At 44.5% G+C, this 19,922-nt stretch overlaps 1 protein-coding gene across 1 annotated transcript; it reads left to right on the forward strand.

Moving 5' to 3' along the window:
- Positions 1–448: 448 nt before the first annotated feature.
- On the forward strand, positions 449–19,461 carry ZDHHC15 (zDHHC palmitoyltransferase 15; the record flags this gene model as incomplete). Its single annotated transcript, XM_080625114.1, has 12 exons — positions 449–596; positions 4,226–4,252; positions 6,017–6,111; positions 7,204–7,324; positions 8,154–8,223; positions 8,833–8,865; positions 9,941–10,061; positions 10,858–10,990; positions 11,505–11,631; positions 12,550–12,659; positions 13,408–13,490; positions 14,598–19,461. 11 exons carry the CDS (start codon positions 449–451, stop codon positions 13,449–13,451), a joined length of 1,029 nt encoding a protein of 342 aa, XP_080481240.1. The 3' UTR covers positions 13,452–13,490; positions 14,598–19,461.
- Positions 19,462–19,922: the final 461 nt, after the last annotated feature.

Consider the following 19,922-nt stretch of genomic DNA (forward strand, 5'->3'; position numbering starts at 1 on the left):
ATAGAACCATAGAATGGTTTGGGTTGGAAAGGACTTTAAGATCATCTAGTTCCAAACCCCCTCCCCATGAGCCTAGAAAGGTTGGACCAGATGACCCTTGAGGTCCCTCCAACATGGGATTCGATGATGATGATGATCAAAGATTCATCAGTCAGAAGGCAGAGGAAGAACATCAGAGTCCATCAGACACGTGAAACACCACGGGGATGCTACTGTGGAAGGAAAGGCTGGTGGACTTCCAGCTGGGACGGGAACCCCTTATCGCACTGCGCCACGAAACACCGAGCACCACGTTATCAACTTGAACTGGGACGCACCGGGAGCCACTGCCCCGCCCCTCCAGGGGGCGCCGAAGCGCCGCGCCGCACCCAATCCAGCGCCACCGCTGCCATCCAGGCCGCTCAACCGAGCACCGAGCGTCTCCCTTCCCGCTCAGCCCGAGCAGCCGATGGCCGATGCGGCCCCGGTGTGGTGGAAGATGGCTGTGTCGCGGGGGCTGCGGTGCTGCCAGCGCGCCTTCGCCTGGCTGCCCGTCCTCATCATCGCCCTCGTCGTGCTCTGGTCCTATTACGCCTATGTCTGTGAGCTGTGCCTGGGTGAGCGCTCGGCGGGACGGGGGGGTGCGTGAGGCCGGGACGGGGCCGCGGGCAGGGGGACCCTGCTCTGCCCCGGGGCCGGATGGTGCTGAAGTGGGTCCGGAGCACGACAGGGCCCCGCTGCCCCTGACTTGTGGTAAGGGTGAGTGTCCGGAGGTGGGAGCAGTTTCCGTGCTTCCCTAAGATAGGGGCCAGGTTGGACGGGGCTTGAAGCAGCCTGGGCTGGGGGAAGGTGTCCCTGGCTGGGGCAGGGCGCTGGAACTGGATGAGCTTAAAGATCCCTTCCAACCCAGATCAGTCTGGGATTCTGTTATACGTGACCCTGCTTGGGTGGTAATGAGGTGATGGGGTGGGTGGGAGGAAACACGCTGGTACAAGTCAAGGCCATGGTGGGATTACTTAGTGGGGTTTCTGTAGTGTGCTGCCTTGGCTTTCCATAGGATTTGTATCCTGGCAGGGCTGGACAGGTCTTGTGGGTTCCTTAGTCATGAGTCCATGTATTGTGTGTTCTCATGTCAGCCGGGGGAAGTGACGTTTGTCTGGGAGGCTTATACCACAGTGAACGTCCCTGTTGTTGCCATGTGATGTGATTTTTGGTTTAATCAGTAACAAAAATCGGTGTATTCCCAGAGCTGAAGTCACCTTGTTGTGTTCTGAGAAGGAAGCAAAGAGGTTATGCTAAATCACAGTCATGAGTCAAAGAACCTTGTACAGCAGCGTGAAAACCACTGAACTTTAGAAAGGAAGATTTTGGTACAGGCTAGTAATTGCATAGTTGAACAATTGAACTCTATAGTAAGTGCAGACGTTCTTCTGTTTGGCATATTCTGGCTTAATGTGTGTGCAGAAACCTGTTACTAGAAGAAAGGGTTGCAAGGTCTGGTGGAGGTGGAGAGGAAAGCTGGTAGCTTGGACTTTTGCAGTGGTGAGGAGGAGCCTGGTGCTCTTCCTCCTCAGGACAGGGTAAGCCAGAGAAAGGAAGACAGCGTTCTCCAGACAGTTTGAGAGGTTTCTATGGAAAGAGCTGGTCTCTGGTGCTGCACAGCAAGTTTAAATCAGACTCTTGTTAGGGTTGCCAAAGCAGTGAGACCTGTTGTTTCTTAATGGGGACTAAAATGAAATGCGTCTCTTTGATCTGTTTTAATTGGCAGCTTGGCAAACCTCCCAAATACTTCATGACATTTTATTCCATCTCTGAGGTTGTGAGCTGTGTTATGGGATCACAGAATGGCTTGGGTTGGAAGGGACCTTAAACATCACCTAAGCTTTTAGTCTCAATTTAAAATCCCTTTTCCTCGACCATTCCCCAGGGAGATGGTGCTGAGCTCAGCGGCTGCTGGCCCCAGGGCTGCTCACCTCACACATGGGGCTAATCTGCATTAATTAGCCTTAATTAGCCTCAGTGGCCCTCACTGGCTGCACCTGTGGGCACCACCCATACGCCTCCCATGCTCCCCAGTGCCAGAGCTGCAGCAGGGTTGTTCTGCAGCTCGCATTTGTTTCCTGGCTTGACTTTGGACTTGAGGTCTCATCTCCATGAACTTGGGTGGTTTCTTCCAGTAATTCACATGGAATGGTAACTCCAAGGTGCATGTAGCTGTCAATCAGAACCTGTGACGGAAAAAGAGGGTATTTTCCTGAGCTGCTGCCACTCTTTTGTGCTGTTTGCAGTGCTGCCCAAGTGCAGAAACATTTAACACCTGCTCACTCCAAGTCTCAGTGTAGCTATCAGAAAAGACTCAGCTGAGCGTGTGGTTTGGGCCTGTGTTGTTCTGCAAGTGCTGCTTGAGCTGGCAGGAGCTCCTCTCCGTGCCTGGAATCACAGCTCAGAATCACTCCCTTGCCCACACCCGTCTGTTTCTTTGCCCCATCTTTCTCTCTTGTGCATTTTCTTTGCGTCTGGAGGAGGTTTTCTGCACAGAAGTGAAATGACGATGTTATTTTAGGGTTTGAACAGTAACTCTTGGCATATGCAGTTACTTGAAAACCATCTCTGAGGACATTCTCTCACATTTCTAACATAGGAAGGCTTCCTCATGTGTTGGCTTCCTTTATTACAGGTTCCCATTGTGTTTTTCCAGTTCATTGTATATTCCCGTTGCAAGGGTGTAAATAGATCGTGTTTGGATTCTTGATTTTCATCTTCAGTTGTGCAGGCTGCTGAGGACTGAGAGTACTGTGAAGGTGAAGTCCTGGAGGTAGCTCATGATAGTGGGTTTTAAACTTTGAGTGGTATGGGCAGCAAGTGACACTCCAGAGGAGGCTGTGATTTCATGTCTGGTTGGTGGTTGCTGCCACAGTGAGAACCATGACCCAGAGTCCTGCAATAAAACCTTTTATATACTTTCTATTCAGGGGTTTGCTCTTTTCTCATGTAAAATCCTTAGAAAGGCCATGCTGCAAGAGTGACATGTGCTTCAGGAGGGAACCAAGCAGTGTTTGTGGAGAGTTATACTCTTCATAGTTTGATTTGGAGCAAACCAAAGGAAATCTAGATGCTTCCTAGCAGCCTCCTTCATCTGAAGTTGGGCACGCAGAGGCATGGCAAATATTTGGTCTGTCTTTTCACGTTCATTGTTGTGTATCATAGAGCTCACAGAGCAAAATGGTTTGTTAGCAGGGTTTAAAGAAAAGCTAGTGTCATTAGCAAGAGCAGGGCCTCTTGGGTCCTGCTCTGATTTACATTTTCCCAGTTTGTTGTTCAAGTAAGGTGATAGAGTCTCCTCCCAGGCACTGGCTCTACAGTGGAAGTGAAAAGCTGTGCAGCCTAACAGCTGCTGGCGGGGTCACCACTGCTGTGTGCAGTCTCACATATCTTTTAAGTCTTATTTTTGTCAGATTACTCTGCCTCTGGTTCAGTCACAACCATTAGATTTAAGGCTTGATATAAGGGGCTCCCATCCTGACAACAGTCTTTGTCTTCCAAGCAGTATTCTGTCAAGAAACCACAGAACTGCACCATTTTCAGTTCAAGATGTCTTTTTCTTGTCAATTAAACTTAGATGATGGCTTTTAAAATAATCACTAGCAGCACACACTGAGCAATGTGGCCTTTGGGGTTGCTCTAAGTGGTTCTGTTAGTAGGCACTGTTCCTATGATGTTCCAGCTGTAAAGTTGGGAGAGGTTGTAAAAACTCCATTAGTAGGAAGTGTAAAAATAATGGAGTCATTACAGTGTATCCTTTGTTGCTGACTAAGAGCATTTGTAATTTATGCTGATGCAGAAATGCATCAGGGCACTGCTGCTATCGAGGATCAAGCTACAAGTATGTGCTTGTAAGTACATGCACAGAGACAGTTGCTAGAGGAGCCCTGGTAATGGTGTCACAAGTGGATTTCTTTGTCTTATTTCCAGTGTACAAATATAAGAAAATCTATTTTGTAACAAGGGAAAATACATCATAAGCAGCAGTTATGGAACATCTTGTGGGTGTCATTTGCATGGGCAGAGGAATTGTAACAAATGCTTTTGATTTGGTGCTAAACTTTGGGCTTTCTTTCTGTCTGTTGAATTTGAAGTTTTTTCCCTCAAAATGGCTGTATTTCAGATAGAAATGTTATTTATTTTTCACAGACTTTTCTGGGAATCCTCTTTGCTCTGTTTACATGTGGTTTTTTTTCTCTTACAGTGACTCTGAGCAACCCAGTAGAAAAAGGTATGTGCATTCAGTTTACTACTGACATTCAGTGCTTGTGTAAAAAGATTCACAAATGTTCCAGGTAGAATAGCAAAAGCACTTTCTGTCGATTGTTTTATACCTACACACCCTTTCAGTGTTTCCTTCCTGTAATTTCACACTCGTGAAGCACACAGCATGCACTGTTAGACATGCTGTAACTTCTGGGTGTATTTGAAATGCCCCAGTTTAGTCTTGGTGTAAGAGGCCCTTATCCCTTTTTCAGGAAAAGCTGTGTATGTCTGTGTATACCCATGCACCACCAGCAATGCCAGCTGATGCTTTAGAGATGCTCCACATTGCTGCATCAAGTAAATTCTCTTCCTCCTATAGAGCTGCCCTAATAGTTGGAACTGTTACAGAGGAACTGTAGGAAGCATGCTATTAATGATTGCTCAGCAGAAGGAAGCTATTAGCTGCCTAATCTATCAGTGCATCTCCAGGTCAGCTTCCTCTAACATGCTGCTGTGTTGCTTTATCAACAAAATTAAACCTTTTGCAAGATTCATCTCCTTACATATTGATTTGGAAATGACTGAGCTCCACCTACATGTGGTATAAGGATAACATCTCAAACTTGAGAGCATGCTGATGAGCTACCATTGAATCACAAATCATTCACACAACCCATTGCATTTCTTGAGGCGTATCAGATGGTCGTCCGTCCCCATAGAAGGTCTCAAAGCTGTGTTTGGCCTTTTTACCAGTTACATTTTCACACAGGCACTCTTGCCTGAGAAGTTGCTTGGATTTTAGACTTCTCTTTCCACTAATAGTAGCTACTTTAATCTTAATTTCTAGAATTTGAAACTTAAATGAAAGGGGGGAAAAACTGTGTTGTTATTGCGATTAAATGGTGTGTTTGAATAAAACTGTGGTAGCTGTTTGATAATGTCTTAGTGAGTTGAGTATTAGAGAATAATCACATGGTCTGTGTAGCTGTAGGTTTGCTGTCCTTTGGTTTTCTAAACTTCAGTATGCCTGCTTATGGCCAAAGGCTTTGAAATCAAGTTTGCACTTTGAAATGACATGACTCTGATGCACGCTGGATTTCATGTGATAATCTTGTGTCTGGTGGATTACAGTTCTTCCTCAGTAATCACAAGACCCATTTGGCTCAGTTTGAGGGATGTTTTCCTGATTTGTTTTATGGTGTCAACTGTGGTAAATCTGAAAGATGTTTAAGAAGAGATGTGATTATTTTTCTGGTGATGTAAAGCTGTCCTGAAGCGTTTCTCAGCTCTCAAGTAGTGAAGAATGCACTGCACAAGTGGACAATAGCCTAATAATACAGTACGGTGCTTGTAGGTGCATTTAGCAGCAACTGAGCCCCAAATTTAGAGATGCTGGAGTATTGCAGTATTAACCTGTATGCTGCTCGGCACCAGCCGGTTCTGCTTTGCCTGTGCCTGGGATATGGGGAGAGGCAGGAATCCTGTCTTTCCCAGTGTTACAGCTGTATTCTTACCCATGGAAGCAGATAAGGTGAAGAAGGTGGAGGCTTGTGAGATAGGTGACCCCTAACTGCAGCCACAGAGCTCTGAAATGCCACTGACCCCATCACCACAGGGTTTAGCTCTGTTCTAATACTGGTCAGTGCTGTAAAACTTCTTCTCCTGTATTTTTTGGTCATTGTTATGAAAGATTGGAATGATACCCATCATGAATGAAACTTTTGCTTAAGAAATCATTGTTTCTGTTTTTGTTTTGTTTGTTGTTTGTTTTGTTTTTGTTTCTTTTTAGTGGCCTATCTTATAATATTCCATATTCTCTTTGTGCTCTTTGTGTGGACATACTGGAAGTCTATTTTTACTCTCCCGGTGCAGCCAGGTAAAAAGGTAAGAGCCCAAGCACTTGTCATTCATTGCAGAATGGAGCACTTGTTCTAATTGATTTGAACAACTGACTGGATTTCCTAAAGAGATGGAAAGTGACCTGGAGTTGTCCGTAAAAATTGAGTAATTTACTGTTCTGAGAATCCTGTAATGCCCCAAAGAGCATGATTTAAATCAGAGACAGTGTTGGCTTCTAAAGCTGCCTTTCCAGGTGTTCCAGGAGCTGGTAGGAGTTTTCATGTTGAGAATAGCAGGATTGATGATGATTAATGTACATATTTATAGTCATTGATCTCTAAGCATTTACCAAGTTGCAAGCCAAATCCTGAGCACCTTCCCTCAGCTGGCCTTACTGCAGCTCCTGAGTAAGGACCTTCAGCTTGGTTGTCACTCTTCATGGTGTTCAGAGTGTTTAATGATTAATAGTTTGGTTAAGGGTTTGCTATTGTTTTCTAACATAGGTGGCTTATTTTAGGACAAGGGTATGATTTAGTGGTTTGAGCACAGGCAGACGTTTGTTTCAGTTCTTTTTCTACTGAATAGTTACTTTTTCATGTTCATGTTGGTGGATTTTTTTGCATTTAGTTTTACCTCCCTCTGAAATACTAATAGAACACTGTGTTTGGAGCAATGGAGTGGGGCTGGTGTTTGTGTGGCACTCCAGATGTACTTGCCTGTAAGCACATCTTAGTTACAAGAATGTAAATTTATAAAAAACAACTAATCCCAGTTTTGGAAATACAGAATTATGGCTGGAGACAGGTTCTTGCTCGCAAGGGAAGTGCCTGAAGTGACCTTGTCATGGTTAGTAGTGTTCTTCATAAGAAACAGTAATCTAAGGCAGCCGTAGTAGTACTTCTAGTACGCTGGTTTGTGACGCTTAATTTCCCTTTCCTGTTTCTTACTGATGCATCACATCGTATTCTGGCTGTCCAGCACTTACTGTCTCTTCATCTTCTTAAAAAAAAAACATTTTTTCACATTAGATTAATCTCATTAGAAGGAGTGGGAGGGAAAATGTTGCTAAATCTGCCTGTGTTTGAAATACTCTCTCTGCTACCCATGGGTAACTGCTCTTCTCATTCCTTCTTCCAGTACCACATGTCCTATGCTGACCAAGAGCGTTATGAAAATGAGGAAAGGCCGGAGGTGCAGAGGCAGATTCTGGCTGAAATTGCAAGGAGGCTGCCGGTGTACACGAGGACGGGGAGCGGAGGTGGGCTGAGCAGCGGCTCTGTTCTCTGATCACACATGCTGCAGTGGCCTGTGCTGGCAGTGCAGATGACACGGCTGACACACAGGGTGTTCCTAATGCCACTGCATGTGCTGAGTAACTCTTGTGTGAATAATTGTAAAGCCTTTTCTCTCAGGTTTTATGTCTGGGAAAACAAAAAAGCCCTGAATGCTTCTGTTCATCTGCAGTGGAGCACCAGGTGCTGCCTTTGAGAAGCAATATGTTCTCCTTTGTATTTACCATTCAAATGCCTATGTGTGTTGTCTGCCTTTAGTAATAGAATAACAAAATTGGCAGCTGTTTTTACTCGCAATGGAATCCAGGTAAGGACTGCAGGACAGAATTCTGTGGGCAGATTTCTGGGTCCTATTTGGTGATCAAGTGCAGACTGCGCTCCTTTCAAAACTTAACAGAAACCCGTGTTCCTATTGGAGGCACTGCCCTATTTGTTTCTCTTGCCCAGATGAAGAATTCTGAGGTAAAGAACTGCTGTACAGACAATTATCCAAATGGAATGTAGTAAAGTCTTATTAAGTGTGGAAGCCAGAGAGAAGTATACAATTCTGCTTTATCACTTTGAAGCTGTTGCACGCTTTGCAGTGAGGATTGTTCCTCACATTTGCAGGCCTCCAGAAGAATTATGAGCTTTGCTTCTCTGATTGCAACCTGGCAGCACAAATTGGCTGCAAATGCGCTGATCTTTTGAAAGGATAGAGGAAAGAATATGAATCGTTAGGAAATGAGGGGAATATTAACTACTGTGGGAAAAGAACAGCTTTGTTCCTTGGTATTAATACGTTTCTAATTTCAGGTATTCGGTTCTGTGATCGGTGCCAGCTGATAAAGCCTGATCGTTGTCACCACTGTACTGTTTGTGCAATGTGAGTTACTGGGTGGTTTGTCACTGAAGTGAATAGTCAACGCTAAGTTATGCGAATGGGCTGGGCCTCTACACATACAAGTACCCTTGTACCTCTGGGCCAGCTGCAGTCTGCAGAGCAGTGACAGTGTGTGACAGCACTAGCAGCGACATTTCTGTCTGTGGCCCTGAAGTGTTTGCAGTTCCCACACCTTGCGAGTGCATCAGTGTTAAATTGCTAAAAAGCAATGCCAGCAAGTGCAAATCCACAGATTAAGCTGGGCAGGTTAAAATAAAATATGATCTGACTTTTTTTAATATATATTTAATTTGTTTTAATATTCCAGACCTTTACCTGTGGTGTTTTCTGAAGAATATAGGCCTTACACAGCAGAAATCATTTTCATGTTGTGTTACCTTGCAGAGTACCAAGGACATTGGTTGATCTTGGAAAAGTAATAAATATTCCATCTTAAAATGATACCTACCTTAAAAAATGCCCAGAGACTGCATCACCCTGAGTTTGTGTCATGTAGGATTCTCTAAAACCAGAGGCTTTTGCTGTTGATCTGCAGTTGGCACTTAAGTACCAATCAAAAACCTTCAATTTTTCCTTTTTATCCTTTTGCAGATGTGTGCTAAAAATGGATCATCACTGCCCATGGTATGTCCTAGATACTGGCTTGTAGTTTGCTGAAAAGAGAGGCTGTTTTAATGTATTTCTTCCAGAGAACAGTGTCTTTGTGCCTCTTTCACTTCAGACCATGCACCTCTTGGTGTTGGGAAAGTTAGAAAATAGCTACACTCTGAAATAGCCTGAAAGTGTTTGATATTTTGAAAGCCAAATCATTCATGGTTGTTCATGTGTGTAAAAACACTGTTATGTTGACAGAATTTAAAATCCAACTGCTAATCCACTCTTTGACTGTTATTCCCGTCTTAAAGGGACTTCATTATAGCTTTTGACTTTTGATCTATAATGGTTTCAGCATGCAGTTGGTGGTTGCTTTCAGCAATACTGTTTGCCGCCTGCACCCACGCGTGTTCAGAGACAGCGTGTGTAGAACGGTGCATGGGTGAATTAAGCTCTATACTTTTGGAGAATCCCTGCCACTAGATTTCTTAAACCTCTCCTTTTCTTTTCTTTGAGAAGGAAGATTTCAGAAATCAGAAGCAACACAAACCTGTCCCCCCTGAACCTCCCTGATCATCCGGAATTGTAGAGGGTCTTTCAAATCCGGGTTTTGAGACAAACACCTGCTGTTACTTCCTGCATTCCCTTGTTCTTTTGGAGAGTTGTTCTGTGCATGGAGAAGCAGAAATCAAACGTGGGGTTGGTTGCTCTGTGTGTGAGCAAACCAGCAGTGGGGAGTCTGACTGCTGAGTTTTGCAGATGAATGAAGTAACAGAGAAACCCCCAGGTCTGATTAACTTTGCAGGCAAGAAACAGCCGTGAGTAACTGAAGCTGCCTCTGTGACAGATTTACCGGTGGTACCAACTTGAGAGCAGTTCCAGAACACAAACTCTGCTTTTTCCCTGGCACAGCAGGAAGTCTGCAAGTGGAAAGCGGAGACTTCAGTTCTGTTTCACACTGACCACTAAGGGGAGCTCTTCATTGACGTGATTGTGTTGTGTGAATAAGAGGCTTTAATAACCAACCGCCCTAAATTGCAGTCCTCATTGTGTTACAAGTGTGTGCTGTACGTATCCTGATTGCAACTTTGTTTTTGTTCTCTAGGGTGAATAACTGCATTGGATTTTCTAACTACAAATTCTTTCTACTCTTCTTAGCCTACTCTTTGTTGTATTGCTTGTATATTGCTGCCACAGTCTTCAAGTATTTCATTAAGTACTGGACAGTAAGTCACAAACTTCAATTACTTTTTCATATCCTGTGCCTCTTGTGGGGTTTAGTCGTTCTTGCTACCTCTTTGCTGTCAGTCTATGGAGGTTATTTCTCCTGTAAGGCATTTTCCTGGGCCCTTTTTTGAATTTAACTCCCATTATATGTGTGAAATGCACAAAGTGAGAAGCAAATAGACTTCAGGAGTTTCAGGTTCTAGAGTTAGCTCTAGCCAAGAAGTGACATCCTTTTCCTCCTCTTGTATTTGCATGGATGTATCTCAGAGTCTTTGGTATCCAAGCAGAACATCCTGGCACTGATCTGTGCATATTCCCTGAATAATACCAAAACACCTTGTTCATTTCCTAATCCGTGTATGACTCCTTTCTCAATTTAAAAGTCGACTGAAATGAAGTACACTTCTTATTTAGTTACCCGTTATTGTTCGCACACAAGCAATGCCAACAGACAGCCCCAAAAAGAGCATGGCCTTTGGTCTGTAGTTTTTTGTGTCCTCTCGGATGCTAACTCTGTGTGACTGTGCTTAAGCAACTGAACTTTGCTCTGCATTAACTTACTGGTATTCTGTGTACTGGCTAGTCACTCAAAACCGCCACTGCTTTGGCTATGAGAGGGGAAATGAGCCAGATCATTTCTTTGTCTCTTCTGGCTTTCCATTGTGAATTACATTTGTGCATACAACTTTGAGAGCTCCAAACAGGACTTTTAGAGGATCTCTTTCTCTCTAGGAACTAAGACTCTCCAGCTTTTATTTGTTCCTATCACTTGGTTTGTGTTATTTTTCTTTCCAGGGTGAACTGACTAATGGACGTTCCAAATTTCACGTCCTTTTCCTTCTCTTTGTGGCAGTCATGTTCTTCGTAAGCCTTATGTTTCTGTTTGGCTACCACTGCTGGCTCGTTAGTAGAAACAGATCCACTCTAGGTAAGGCTCTTGGGTCTTACTTTCTGAAGTAAGACACACCCAAAGTCCCATTGGTTTTGAGGGGAGGAAGATTTGAGATGTTGGCACAATGCTACAGAAATTTGTCACTTCAAATGAGGTGGTTTATAGGTGGTGTGATAAAGGCTTCATTAGGGAAATGACAGCCTTAAATGTAAAAGTCCATTTATAACAAGGTTATGCATTTGTACAACTGCATTTGCTGTGAGATGAGTGGAGCTCATTTTTACCTCTGCTCCCTGGATTAAACACAGTGTGGGTTGGTTTGGCTGTTCCACGTGGTTCAGTTGCAAGACCAAACTCCTCCCTTCAGTGCGAAAGTCTTCCTAGACTTGCAAAATGAAGAAGTGTTATTGTCAAACTTTGTATCTTTGTCATGCTAGTTCCTAACCTGTTAGACCATGTTGTCTGTAAATGGCTACAGCCTGAACAATCCTGTTTCGCAGTGTTTGCCACTGAGTTTCATTGTTTCCACTGATACTGTGTCTGTGTGCAGAGGCTTTCTCAGCTCCTGTGTTTCAAAACGGCCCAGATAAAAATGGATTCAATCTTGGCTTCGTAAAGAACCTTCAGCAAGTGTTTGGAGAAGAAAAGAAGCTCTGGTTGCTACCAATTGCCTCTAGGTAAGTAATGATCAAGTCAGTGCTGAGTTCTAAGTGTCCACTGCTGCCTGTTTTCCAATTTTAAGTATAGTTAAAGGGAAAGGGTCAGCACAAAACCCTTTCTGTTCATGAGAGGCAGCGCTTGAGTACTTTCAGAGGCATGTTATAGATAGTGTGCATAGTTATCACAGGAGGAACACTTAAAGCATCAGAGGAAAAAGGCCCTTCTGTTCAGAGTTCCTCTGTCTGTGCTGCTGGGTGTTAGGGAACGCAGTGGGCACACATCAAGCTCCAACAGCTGGGGTTTAACTTTGTTACTTGTGATGTGAATTTGAACATGCTCTCAGACTCTTGTTTGATACCCAGATACACATTTCTATTTGGCAGAGTGTACAGTTTAAGTCAGAGGGAAGTGGCTCTTTTGTCTTCCAGTAACATCTAACTAAGATTGGGGCCATTTTCTATTGGGTGTCATTCAAACACAGAGTGCAGTGTCTGCCCTCAAGGGTCTATGGTATAAATTGGTAAGATTTATACCTTAGAATTTATACCTTAAATTGCTCCTTCCACAGAAATGCTTTCCTTATTTCCCCCCTCACTACTCTTTTCCCTTTATTTATTTTTCCTGTATCCGAATGACTGGATCAAGTCGGGCACATTTAAGTTCTGCTAAAATTTACTTAATTCCAGGCTATGGGTTTGAACTTTTATTCTCCAGAGAGCTTGAAGGAAGTGAGGGCCACAACTCCCCACCAGTAAAACTTGGTATCTGAGCTGCCACAACATAGAAACCCAGTACTTGTCGAGACCTAATTTTAAGTAAACATGGGAAATAGAGGTGACAGAAAACGCTGTCTGCGGATAAGATGTGTAGACATTGTCATCTCTCAGAGCCCCTGGCTGCTTTTCACAGCGTCTTCCTCTGCCTTTTCCATGCAGCCAGGGCGATGGGCATTTTTTCCCCATGAGAGCTTTGTGTGAAGCTCAGAATCCTCTCCTAGCAAATGAAGAGCAGTGGGAAGATGATGGAAATGATGAAGAACCTCATGGTAAGGTACCAGTGAAGGGAGTTGGTTGTATCTCAACCTGCAGTGACGAATGCGTGCATTACAAGAGCTAATCAAAAACTTGTGCTGGCTTAATCAGCTCCAACTTGACAGAGAAACACTGACTAGAAATGACCCCTCCTTCCTTCCATAGAAGGATCACTGTGCTGGGAGCAGTTCCAGGTGAACCAGCATGTTTGTACATTAGGTTTGATCAGCTTCTGAAATGTAAAACACACCTTTTACGCCATGGAGCACATATCCTGTTAGAAAAAAACCTTTCTATGTATATCCATTCACTGATGATTTTTGTTAGGTGGAGCCAAGCTTAGTTTAATGACTCTTTACTGTTACATTTCTCTGTGCTTTTATCGTTTCATGTAAGGAGCAAAATATTGTGGGGAGGTTTTTGTTCCATTTCGTAGCCAGAGACTGGAAACATTTGCTTCCACAATCATGGTAATTTGGATAGTTTTCAGATTTATTAATGCTCATCCTATTTAAGGTCTGAAATGTTCCATTAAAACAGAAGGATCTTGTCTTTGTGGCTTTAAAGCTTGTGATGCAGTTATGAATAGGTAAAGCCAGTAACGGAGTAATCTTAGTTTACCAACTGCTCTTCAGGTATCGCTGACAAACAGTTGTCTTTATTTGGAATAATGCTTAAAAACACACTCCCACACTTGGTGGAAAATATGTTCTCAGTGAGGAAACAGATTTACTTATCTCTACTTTGATTTCTGTTCTGTAGATTCTGGTGAAGCTTCCTCCCTTGCCATAGAAAGGGAGACATAGCAGTCTGAACATGCAGCGACATAAAGCTTGTCCAGGAAGGTCAGTATTTCTTTCTTCATCACCTTTAAACAGCTGCTCTGCAGGAAATGGGCAGGTGATGCTGGGCAGGGTTTGACTCTTAACTGCAGCATACCAGAAAATGCACTGGCAGAGCCACTGTTAGCGTACTGAAGGCTGTTCCCCTGACTATGGTGTTGCTGCACCAGTATTTCTCCTTGTCCCAGAAATACATTGTCTAAGAGAACCTGAAAGAAAACAGTGTCTCTCCTGGAGGCCTGGGCTGGCTGTTGACACAGTGAACACAAGAGCCAGCAGCTCTGTTTGCAGGGGAGGGTGCAAACCTGGCAGCTGCTCTGGTAAACATGGCAGGAACGACTCTTGCCACTTTGAAATCTGTTCAGTGATTCATGAAGAGTGTGGGAAGTTGCAGATACAGTCTTGAAAGAAACCGAAGCTGTGAACAGCCAACAGTTAGGAATAAATGGCAGTAACTTGTAATGCTACTCTTATAATTAATTTAGTTAGTTATTCACTGCGGAGAAGCTTTGGTACAGGAACAGATGATACAGTTTGGGAAAGATGCTGCTACGAGAGTGTTCACTGCTCTGCAATCTGTCCTGGCTTTCCGAACAGCAGGGTGATGCCCTGCACACGTGCTGGGCAGTGAGCCACAGGCTGTGTCCACCTCACTCCCCAGGAAATGTTTTCCCAGTGGAGAGTGACTGGAAGTTTCGGTCCCAGTGGAGGTTCATGGAGTTTCCTCTGCTGCTCCGCTCGCAGAAGGTGGAACAGTCAGGGGATCTTCCCCTCTCTTTCCTGGGGCTGTTGAATAACTGCACTGTGTGGCAGTGTGCTGTACTCCACTGCCCAGCTCTGCACACCAATAGGGCAACCCCAGATTTTTCCTAATGGGCTTCTTGCGTATTGTAGATGTGATTCCATTTTCTTCCACTGAGAGAAAAATCCCGAAGTATTTTTAATGTAGGTAGTGGGGATTGAATGGTGCCGTTCTGTGGAGGGACTGAAACCCCAGCAGTTTCCCTGTCATTCCACATGGCGTGGAAATGTCCCGGTATAGATTAGACATCTTCCAGTGCCCATCGGGTCAGCACTTACAGCTGCACATTTTCTGTATATGTATTCCAGCCTCCCTCTCAGGAGTCAGCATCCCTTTTCTTGGCCAGGACTTCAGTTCTATGGGGCAGAAAACAAGTGGATCTTCAGGATGCGAAAACATCATGGAGCATCATCTGATTGGAATCTGCATTCCAGAGTGCTTCTCCAGGAATCCTGCCATCCAGATGTCTCAAGGCTTTCTAAGTTTTAAGTTACGGAGTGAACAGAACAGTTTTATAGAGTGATTGTGGCCAATCAGCTTTGGCCTGCTCTTTATTTTATAAATACTCTATATTTTTTATTCACAATAGGTGTACAAATACTGACCTGAGCACAGCTCAAAGGCCTTTTCGTTCTGCAGACATCAGGGACTCGAGTTCTTGAGGTTCTTTGAAGCCATAGTATTCTTGGGGATGGTGTTTATTTTGAGACTGATTCTCCAGCCTGCTCTGACAAGTGGCATTTTCTGACACGTTTAAAGTTCTGAGTCAGTTCAACTCAGTGAGAGACAGACCCACTGAAATTTGGCACTAAATTGACAGTTGGATCCAAGTGTGTTGAAAGACAAAGTGCTGAACATGCATTATACATGTGCAGCTGTGTATGAAAATAGAACACATTGCCAGAATTGAGAGTCAAGAATATTGTGGCCGTAGGGGGGTGTAATTGTCTTAGAGTTTGAGTTCTAGCGTCCTTTATGCCCAGTCCTACTTGCAGGCACCTAAAATGCAAAAGGGAACTGCAGACAGTAGAGCTCGTGCTAATTCCTAGGGCTGCGATACCAGCTCATTCCTGGACCAGTGTTTGATGGATATTTGTGTGTTTGTGGAGTCAGGGGAAGGTGTAAATTCTAAACGTGTGAGTTAGAAATGCACTGAGAGTTTTGCTCCAGCAGCAGAGTTTGGAGTTTATGCCTCACGAGGGTGGTTTTAGTCCCGTAATGCTGAAGAGCCAATGGTTACATTGAACGTTTTCAAACTTCTCCATACGTACATGGGCTGGTTGGTGGTTTGAAGGGTTTTCAGCACTTGAGGTGGTTGGGTTTTTTCTTCCTTTGGCTCCATTTGCAGTCAGGGATGTACCACTGGGTTTAGTCTGTGGACTGGAACTGAGGATTTGCTGCAGGATTACCCACATTTTTCTACACCTAGGTTTTTTTTATCTGCATGATTCAGAGCTGGCAGCTCCATCACTCCTGTGAATTAGGTGCATGCTTTAAGTATCAGTAGACTGCCTTTAAGATCATTTGTTCCCATTTTCTATCCTGGTTTTGTGTTTGTTTATCAGCTCATTGTGTTGACAGTGACTGCAGCAGCAGTTGTGCATGTCAGGAGAAATTACCTGATAAGTATTTGTTTGGTGACAAAGGCACTGAGCCCTTTTCCTGTTTACTCTGCTACTGGTGGAAATGTGTTTATGAGGCAGGAGAGTCTTGCAGGTTTTCTGTCCATAGGAGTGAATGTTTAGCTACCCGGTGTAAACCATGCCCTGCACCACAGGTATTTTGCACATCAGCCTCTGTAGTTGGCTATAGGGCAGGCAACGACCTCACTACAACGTCAGTTCACGACAGGCTCACCCAGGCTGAGTGTAGATGATGCTGGCTTCTCAGAGTCACAGGGAGCACTCTGGATGTTCCTGTTTCAGCCCCTCTAACCACATCTGATGGGTGTTTCTGTCAAACAGCTATTGAGCACTGAAACTGCTTTTCCTGTCAGTCTAAACCTGCATTTCTAATGTAAATCTCTTGGAGGACCCTAAGCTGTGTTTAGTGAAAGATGCAGTAGAATTAATCACCTCATTGCCAGCAAAACATGTTCTGGAGGGGGCTGGTAAGAGAAGGATGGCAGCTAAACACAATAGGAAATGTGTAGGAATTTAGCACCCACAGAGGTGCTATTTGTGCCTTTTAAAACTCACAATTCCTCGTATACAGAAACAGGAAGATGATCTGGTGACCTCCTGTTTCGTTCTGTCAGCTGAAGCATGGTTTTAAGGTAGGAGTATGAGCTGTGTCTGAAGCCGTGTGGATTCTCTGAGCAGGTTCTTGTGCCCTGGCTGGATTTGATTCTGGTCACAGCCGTGTCATTGTTCCAGTGCTGTGTCTCTGCCGGGCAGCAGCAGCACAAGAGCTGCGTACGAGATGTGCAGGCAGCATCCCTGCCTGCTGGCTGCAGCACTGCTCAGCAGGTAGTAGAGGATCCATTTTTGTCTTATTTTTAAAACAGATGTCTCCGTGATAACACAGCTCTCCTGCTCAGAGTTAGAAACAGCTTTAAAGGTTTCCAAGTGACGTAGGAACGTTATTTGCAATTAGTTATGGCTGATTTTCACCTTCTTTAATAGCAGCTCCATCTCACTTGGTTATAGCAAACTCCTGTCCAGGTAGAAACAATAAATAGTTTGAGATCTTCAGAACCACTTCACATCAACAGTCATACGTTGGGGTTTGAAAGCTCCAGAATGAACCAGGAAACAAATACAAAAGTGGTGTAAAAATGAGGCAGAAGAACATGTGGAAACCTGTTGATGCCACAGACACAATTGCAGGTGGCCTGTGCCTCTTGCAGTTGGTGTTTCTGGCCTTTGAAGAGGCTGTTAACAGAGATATGGGCAGTGTACAGGCAATAGTTTTGCCCTCACCCCCTGCTACCCGTGCTGCCACCGTGGTGGGCTGCCATTTACTTTTTAAATGGACTTTTTTGTTTCCTTAGCTTCCGAAAGAAAGTTGCATACAAAGCATGTGATAAATGCAGGATGTGTAAAGTTCTGTCAGTTATGCCTGGTAAATGCACTGGAAAACAGGAATTCCTCAGGCTGTCTGTAGTCACTGCTGCAGGTAACAAGTGAATACACATTGGAGTTCAGGCTAAGTGCAGGCTGTTCTGCCTTGCCTGTGGCCTGTTTGGGTTGCATTGCAGCGTTTTACAAATCCATTTTGTGTCCTTTGTGTGAGGACTTGCTGTGAGCAGCTCTTCCGCAGGGATGTGTCTGAGTGAGGAACAAACACTCTCGCTGGGGTTTGCTGTGCTGCCACCATCCCATCCTTGCACTCCAGAGTAACGCTCCCAAGTGACCAACCCCCAGTGACCACCTCCTGCCCTCCCCTTTCTCACCCATGTACATTCAGGTACACTGAACTCTTAAATAAGCAGAGAAAACATCACATTGATGTTTCTATGGATAATATTGGGTGGGTAAGCCCCCTCCTTGGCCAGCGAGTCCTGTCCAGGGAATGAGGAGGTCCATAAGCTGCACTGCGCTGCTGCTCTGTGTTGTCTCTTGCTGAGTTGGTACAGCATGTTTTTGGAGTAGGATATGGTTATATTCCATTATAGAGGAAGCAGTCCTGTGTAGTTTTAGTGGGCTGTACCTAGTGCAGGTAGCTATGAGAACCAGGAAGCTTCCCAGCAGCACTGCAGGGATGAATGTTTACTTCCTGGAGCAAACCAGCAGACTGTTAGACTAGGTGTAGTTGTTAGCTCCATGTGCTCATGTGGACTGAAAGCACAACCTAGTGGTAGTTACCAAACCTGGTGCATAAAGTCTGTAACATAATATGAATGTAAGTGTTGGGGGGCGGGGGGGTGTTAAAAAGAATTTACTGGGTTTTCCCCAAAGTCAGAACTAAAGGACAATGTGCTGAGGTGGGTTCAGAGACCCACTGCCTCCACACAGTCCTTGTGCCAGCAAGAGCACATTCACTGTTTGTAGAGCTGGCTCCATCACAGGAGCGTTCCATCAGCAGCTGAAGGAGGTGCTGCTGACCTTAGTAAGCCACAATTAACTAACTCAGAGGGTCACATTCTTTGTTCAGTGACTTGTGTGGTACCAGCTGTTGAAGTTGATCTATAGTACTTGAAAATACCTTGATTCTGAGATCTTTCCAGTTCTGTCAGGTTGGGGTTTGTTACAGAAACTTACAAACTCATTCTGAAGCCACCAGTTACAACATTTCCTTGCGGAGTGGGGTTCATTAGAGGCACTGGTCTGTTGGAGCTCCGCAAGAGCACTTCTGGTGCTGTTCCTGCTAAATGCTTTATTTCCTTTCCCAGTGATGAACTCCCAGATCATACCCACTGTCATGCAGCTTTATTCTTGTTCTTCCATCTTCCTCTGAGGCCTTCCTCTTCCTCCTGAATATATCAGCTAAAATATGGACAGTTTTCAGCTGTCTGTGGTGGTTTTTGGACCCTGTGCAGGTGAGTCACTGTCACTTGGAGCACTTGTGCCGTGTATTTTCTTTGTACCTAAATCTGAATGGCAGGTGTGGGTCTGCAGTTCTCCTCGCTCAGGCTCGGCTTTGCACAGGGCAGTGGGATCCATCTGCCTGCGTTGCTTTTCTCTCTTCCCTAAAAATGTTACTTTTTCCTTTTCTAGCTCCCGTTTGGAATGTAAACCCTGTGAGATAAACCCGAAGTTTACGTTTCAGAGACCAGCCCGTAAGGTGGTGATGCTTTCATGCTGCTTAAAATAGTGTTATTTATTTTTCGGTATGAGATTTTCAGATGTGCAGCAGCTCAGGATGTGCCACTCTGAGCCGTGTTGTTTCATACCAATTCCTCACTCTTTGATTTACTGGGAAGTGTCACAACGGCTCCGCTGATGACATGAGTTGGGTTCAGTTGAATGCTGCTGCTGACATTGAGACTTTTGATATCAAATGGGTTTTTACAAAAGCTTTGGATACTCATTTTTACTGTCTGATGAACATTACTGTTGTTGTGCTTTGTGTATGTTCCACTAGTGTTCTCCTGGTGTTCATATGGTTTCTACAGGTGAATATCCTCTATGTTCTGCTGTCATTTTCTATTACGGTTTATACAAGAGAGCCTGCACGCTTTGTACTGCACTGCAGGCAAGGGCTGCATTAAACCTACTTTTGGCCAGTTTATTATACTTGTGAATGGTTGTTTCTCTTGAGGCCTTACACAGCTCTGATTAACTGAAATCACTGCTTGGAGTGGGGAAGGTTCTTTATTTGTGTCTAAATCAGGATTCACCAAGCGCTGCCCCTGGTCCTACAAGGTGCTGGTTGGGACAGGCCAGCCCATTGCATTCCACTCTCCTGGCAAGGTATGAAGTACTCTGGTGGTGGTGATGTCCTGTATTCCTGCACTTCCTACTATATGGGTGTATTTCAAAACTATTAATGGATTACATTGTCTTGATACATAAAGTGTAAGTTACAGTAGGGTGAGACACGAGCCAGTTATTGTGTCCTCACTGCCAGGGGATTTAAGCCAAGAAGGAATTTGGCTGCAGGTTCCTGTTTAATCCGATCTATACAATTACTACACTGAGTCTTCCAGAAGGGCGCAAAGCCACCAGCACCCTATTTGTCTGCTGGCTCTA

This window comes from Psittacula echo (assembly GCF_963264785.1).
Source record: "Psittacula echo genome assembly, chromosome: 8".
Taxonomy (NCBI): domain Eukaryota; kingdom Metazoa; phylum Chordata; class Aves; order Psittaciformes; family Psittacidae; genus Psittacula; species Psittacula echo.